The sequence below is a fragment of the Falco rusticolus genome, chromosome 1 (genome assembly GCF_015220075.1).
Source record: "Falco rusticolus isolate bFalRus1 chromosome 1, bFalRus1.pri, whole genome shotgun sequence".
NCBI lineage: Eukaryota > Metazoa > Chordata > Aves > Falconiformes > Falconidae > Falco > Falco rusticolus.
In genome coordinates, this window is record NC_051187.1 from 42952184 (window position 1) to 42958698 (window position 6515).

Consider the following 6515-nt stretch of genomic DNA (forward strand, 5'->3'; position numbering starts at 1 on the left):
AATGCATGAAAGTTCACTTGCTTAGAGATACTTGAAATACAACTTTATTATCTAAACAAAAAAGAATGGGAATGACAGAAACAAGATTTACACTTAACACTTTGATGTGACTGCAGCAGTCTTATATTTGAAACTCAAAAGGGGAAGTAATTGCAGTCCAAAAAACAGCTAAATATGCAGATCCAAAATATGAAGGTGGGTTTTTTTTGTTTTGTTTGGTTGTTTTGGTGGGTTTTTTTTTGTTTGGGGGTTTTTTTTGGGTTTTTTTTTGCGGTTTTTTTTGTTTTTTAAACTGCCACATTCACTCCGAAGCCCATTCATCTCTTTCAGCATCCCAAAGATTAAGCACATGTTCTGCTCAGCTAGATAATAAAGTGGCAAACACGCTGCACCACTGACATCACAGGACAGTTGCCTATAAAACTAGACTTCTGACGCTGGGCTCCAGCTTCATCCCTCACAGATCATCATCTTCATCTGGCAGTGCAGTGGTTTGAGCAATCTGGAATAAATAAGTTACACTTAAGAACTGTTCTTCAATTATTTGCCCCAGCAACCCAAACAATCATATGACCTTTGTGCCCTTCTTCACTTACCTGTAAGTCTTGCTCATACTGTGCTGCCAGTGCTGGGTCCATAACAACTTCAGGTGGTGCAAGAGCAGGCATGGCAACAAACTCCAAGTTTGGATCTCCAATTAGCTTTCTAGCAAGCCAGAGGAAAGGCTTCTCAAAGTTGTAGTTACTCTTAGCTGAAATGTCATAATACTGCAAAAAAGGTACATAAAAAAAGACACCTCTGATATTTAGGGCATACCAAGATGAACACACACATAATCAGCTCTACTTTTACCTTAGTATTCTTTTGACCACATGACTTCTGTTTATGCTTTCAGAAAGTCATGATCTACGTGCCCAGAAACATACAGTTTCAGGTAAATAAGCAGCAATAACTGAAAAGGTATCCAATCTGATCAAAGATGGAACTCTTAGGAGGCAACACTGCATCTATCTTTTTCCTGTGACTTGATCTACTTTAGTCTCACTTCTGTCATCTGGCGAGATTCTGAGCAGCAAAAGGAAAATGCACACAAGCTCTTTAAGAACTTACATAGCTTCTGCTCAAGCACAGAGGTGATCATCTTTAACATCACCACTTCCCTCTTCCCTGAAGTTAGGTTCAAACAGCCAACAGGATGTAAAGCTGAAATAGTACAGCCCGCAGTGACAAAGGCGGAACACTATTACTGCATAGAACCCAACTTCAGTCGGATCCAACAAATTCAATTCCTACAAACTCATGCCAACATACCTGGAGATTCTTCTTCCTGTGGAAGACAATGGATTTTGCCTTGACTTTTCTGTCCTTAATATCCACTTTGTTGCCACACAACACTATAGGGATGTTTTCACATACTCGTACCAGATCTCTGTGCCAGTTAGGTACATTCTTGTAAGTAACTCTTGATGTTACATCAAACATTATGATGGCACACTGAGCTGCAAGAAAATAGTCAAGAGTTACATCAGGAGAGTAAGCAGTATTTAAGACTGGAGAGAGAAGAGAAACAAACAGAAATCCCACATTAGGGTTAAGCGTCTTCATTAACTTTTCCCCCTCAGCTACACAGTTTGAGAGCCCATGTTTTGTTAACAAGTTCAACACACAAGTCCACAGAACTCAGCCCATGACCACACTATTTCACTTTGTTAATGCCCAGTCTTAAAGACCAGCCAGTTCTATGAATGCAACTGTCCCACTGCATAACCCTGTTGCATTGTATGAGAACACACAAGGATTAGGAGTCAACTTTGATTTACACAAATACCTGGAATTAGTTAACATCTATTTAACTAATCTCAGGCACCCTATTGAGGCTTTCAAGTAGGTTGAGAGCTTGTAGTTCACATTTCAGGATGCCCTTGTCCCGAACAGTTCTTCAACAAACATGGGGGCTTGACTCGATCCTGGCATTTCTAAAGTAAAAGCCATGATGTCAAACTAGTAATCCCTTGCAAAGTTTGAAAGGTGACTGAAATACACAAAGAACAGAGCTTAGCCAAGAAGAGTACGGGACACTACCAAGACTCCTTTAGAAAAGATGACTAGACTCTGGCATGGAGATGTACAACTTCACTGTCATATCTAAAATCTTAACAGTTTTGTGTGTTTCAAGTCCTTGCCTCAGCACAGTACACTTATACAGATATGAATTGGTACTAACTGAGTAAGTTAGTATTATGAGTATGAATAAGGTGCACCATTACTCCTCATTAATACCAAAGCCTGCAAGAGCATAGTGAAATACCATCTTAAGATGTTCCTGCATCAGCACAAGTTGGACGGCAAAGGAAATTATCATAGCTACATGAGAAGTGTGAAGACCCAGAAACTAGCTCATCACTGCAAACCACACTAACAGCTTTCAAAGTGGCCAACATGAGTAGAATGAAGGATTCAACTCTAAAAGATACAGAATATTCCCACATATACATTTATCTTACCTTGGATGTAATAGCCATCTCGCAGCCCACCAAATTTCTCTTGGCCAGCTGTGTCCCATACGTTAAATTTAATAGGGCCTCTGTTAGTATGGAACACCAGGGGATGAACTTCAACACCCAGCGTTGCTGTAGTAATAAGAAAAAACAGTGCACTTAGAGATGCAATTCATGGCCTGCTAACTGATACTAAATCTCTAATGTTTCTTCAGACTTACCTACATACTTCTTTTCAAATTCACCGGTCAAATGACGTTTTACAAATGTTGTTTTACCAGTGCCACCATCACCAACCAGAACAAGCTGTTGACAGACAAAGGGAAAAAGAAGTCAGAGCAATACACTTGCAGAGACATTTACCAGTCATTTTAGTGTTAAATACTAATTACTACTACAAAGACTTCAGCTCTACAAGATGCTGTAAACAAAAGACTGAATTCCTGACAAAGCAACTCACTGTACTGGGACCCAATTTAAGCCTATTGTACTACAACTCCACTCAGACTTACCCAGTTCCTGTAGCTGAAAACTCCAATGCACTCTGAATATGGTTCTACTAAACTAGAAGTGACTGTATCAAGAATAATATGGAATTTCAACTTGAATGTGACCATATTTTGAGGGGAGCTCATTTAAGCACCTAAATTGGAGAAATCCACTGTAATCTTACATTTTAATAAAAAAAAAACCCACCACACAAAAAGCCCCCAAACAACTGTACTACTAAAAGCTAGAATACTGTAGCCAAGTGCTGTAAGAAATACAAGTAGCAGCCTTTCATGAAGCAGTCTTAAGGACTGCCAGCAAAATAAAGAACACCACACAACACACCACAAAACTCTGCACCACGACGTTTGGAAGTTTTCTTCACTAAACAATTGACATGTAGATAATAAACAGAAAACAGACCATTCTAATGCACTCTAAGCACTTTTTGCTGTGAACTTCACTTGTGAAATTTAAGTTTTATTACACTACAAACAACATCAGATTGACACTGTGCAACAGAATATTTTTTTTTTACAGGTTACAGCCATATTACAATAAACTAACTGCACCATTAATGAAAGACCATCACTTCAAAACGAAACCTCCCATCCACGTTAGCACTCGAGTCAGTCGTGCTGCTTCTCTACTGAAGGGCAGGTGTGGATGGTGTGCGTGGAGAAGAAAAAAAAGAAAACAAAACACCAAACCACTCCCTTACCTTAAACTGCACTTGGGGCTCTCCTTGGGCGGCCATGCTGGGTCTGCAGGGGAAATGGAAGCATGTGAGCTCACAACAGGCGAACTGATTCAAGTCCCAGCCGGAAGGGGCCGGGCGCCGTTCGCGGCTCCCAAATCGCCTCCTGCGCGCCAGTCGGCGCCGCCGGCGCGGAGGCTGGGCCCACACCGCCCCCCGCCCGCCAGCAGTACAGCGCGCGTGGTCCCGGGCCCATTCATGGGGCAGGAAGCGCCTCCACATTTCCCCACACGCGGCGGGAGCGCGCGCGGCAATGGCGGCGGCGCCTCCCTCCCGCCCGCCCCTGCAGCCTGGTAACGGCAGGCTGCCGCCGCACTCCTCCGCCCCTCGGGCCCCGGAAAGCAGAGACGGGGACGGGGCCGCCAAAGGCGCCTCAGCGAAAGCCAGCCCCCGCCTCGCTCCGCACCAAGTCCTCTCCGCCCGCCCAGCGCCCCAGCCCCCGCGGGAACCTCGCCCTCCGGCCGGGCGGTGTGTGGGGGAGGCCGGCGCGGATCCTCCGGAGCTCCCCGGCGCGACCTCCCGCCAACCCGGCCTCAGCCCGCCACCAGCCCCCGCCGACGGGCCTGGCGCGCGCTCCCCGCCGCGAGCCACCATGACTGAGCAGCGCGCACCACCTCCCCTCCCCCCGCGGGGCCGGGCCGTCGGAGGCCCCGCTCCGCTTCACCCGTCCCGGCGCCCGGGACGCAGCCAAGCACGGCTACCGCCCTCCCGCTGCGGCAGGGAGAGGCCGCCACCCAGGGCGGGTAACGCGGCAGCACCGCGCGCTCGGGCCCGGCCTCGCCGCGGCCCGACCCGCCTCCCGGCCCCGCCGCCGAACACCGGCTAAGGGCGGCCGCCACCCCCACCGCTCACGCCCTTCGGAGCGGCCGCGCTCTCTGCTGGAAGGAGGCGGAGGGCGCCCTAGCCCCATTACCTTTCGCGAGGCTTCTCACCGCGTCGCTCCCCTCCGTGACTGGGCGCTAGGAAGATGGCGGAAGCGCGGTTCAAATACCCGGAGAGCGACGCCGCGCGGCCGCGGGGAGGAGGAGGGGCCGGCCGTCACGTGGCGGGGGCGGGCGGGAGGGCGCGCGGCGCCGAGGGCCCGTCCCGCGCCGGCCGCCGTCCGGGGGGAGTCGCGAAGCGCGGCTGGCACCGCCCGGCGCGGGTAGCCCGCCCGGCGACCGGGGCCAGCGCCTGGTGCCGCAGAGCCCCGGGTTCTGCCGGGGAGGGGCCCGGGGCGCGCGGCAGCCGCCCCGCGCGACCCTTCGCGTCTAGTCAGAGTGCGCGCAGGGCCGCAGCCGCACCCGGGAGAGCGCGCGCCTTCGCCAGCGCTGCCTTTGCGGCCCCTCATCGCCGCTCTTCAGCCCCTCGCACAGACGCACTGCGCTCCCCGGAGTGCGCTCATTAAAATAAAGCCGTTTCCTGAGCCCTGGAAGGTCTCTAACCTCTCAAGCCCAAACTTCAGTGGAACAAAGCTGTTGAAAAACCGACTGTCAAAGAGCCTAAGTGTTTCGCCTAGGTCTATAAATGCCAAGTTCATGGGTTCAAACTGACTTTTAAGGTCTCCAGTATTTCTTGCTCCAGTATACTGAAAACAAGTTCTGTGTGGTCTATATAATCTTTCTTGGTGCACCCCATAATCGAGAATAAATAACGGATTATTATTTCTTTAAATATCTCTGGATTGAATTAACAAAATATTTCATGGCAGGTCTTGTATACAAACATCTCTCTTGTTCATTTTCTACAGACCTAGCTACAACATACAGGGAAAGTTTTACAATAGCTGCACTATGCTCTTAATTTTTGCTTATTTGATAGCATAATGCCAATCCAAATGTTGCATAAGATTTTGGAAAAATCACTGGCTTCCTGAATACGCCTTCACTTTTTTGGATGAGTTGGGTTTGTGGCTTGTTGAGAACTTTTGCTGATCACCTCTAGGTGTCAGGAAGGGTATTTTTCAGAACATGCAACTCATCTAGTTTTTCACAGCACAATGCTATCTTTATAAAACCCTTGTGAATTTGCCTCTCGACAAATAAGCATGTATTTATAAATAGGAACCCATAAAGCCGCATTAGTGGAGTTTGGCAGTTTTTAACACTATAAACACTTCGGGGGGGGGGGGGGGGGGGAAGGCGCATAATCTGCAACTGTATACAGCACACTTCGTCTACTTTAAAAACTTCTCCAAATTGTTACAAATCTACTAGTAAACTACTTCTTTTTCTGTGCAAACCAAATAGTAGCACTACATAATACTTTATTTTGAAAAAATTAAAATAGATTTCTAATTAAAAAGTTCCCTGTCATAGCATTTGAGCTCCTGGAAAATACTTATTTTGTTGTTACGGAGGTAAGTTAAATTAGGTGGAATCTAGTTTTTATCATCATGTATAAGTGTTCAGTTCAAAGGATCCACAAAACATCCACCCCATTCAGCAAAGGCAACAGAACACTTCTTAGCACTCACTCATCAGCAGCCTTAGATCACTATCTAAGAGTACATAAGGTATCACTGGATGATTTGCAGAATAATTACTTTTAAGTTTCCTGAATCTTGACTCAGGTCAACTGTGAACAACCTTAGCAACTCACTGAGGCAGATAAATACACAAAGAAAAAGGCAGCCTTTACTAAGTAAGCCTCTGAAGATGCAAATGAGGAATGGTGTAAAAGGCAGTACCGGAGATAAAGAGAACTAAACAACATATTTGAATACAACTGCTATATTAATAGGAAGCAAGATCATTTTGAGGCAACAACATTCGCAAGCAAGCAATGAAAAG

General features: G+C 47.1%; 1 protein-coding gene across 1 annotated transcript; it reads right to left on the minus strand.

Annotated features, from left to right (window-relative positions):
* Positions 1–28: 28 nt before the first annotated feature.
* On the minus strand, positions 29–4789 carry RAN (RAN, member RAS oncogene family). The gene is made up of 7 exons (XM_037376959.1): positions 4658–4789; positions 3709–3751; positions 2720–2804; positions 2505–2630; positions 1312–1499; positions 597–767; positions 29–502 (listed from the first exon to the last, which is right to left on the minus strand). The coding sequence occupies exons 2-7, from the start codon at positions 3742–3744 to the stop codon at positions 458–460; spliced, it is 651 nt and encodes a 216-aa protein (XP_037232856.1). The 5' UTR covers positions 3745–3751; positions 4658–4789; the 3' UTR covers positions 29–457.
* Positions 4790–6515: the final 1726 nt, after the last annotated feature.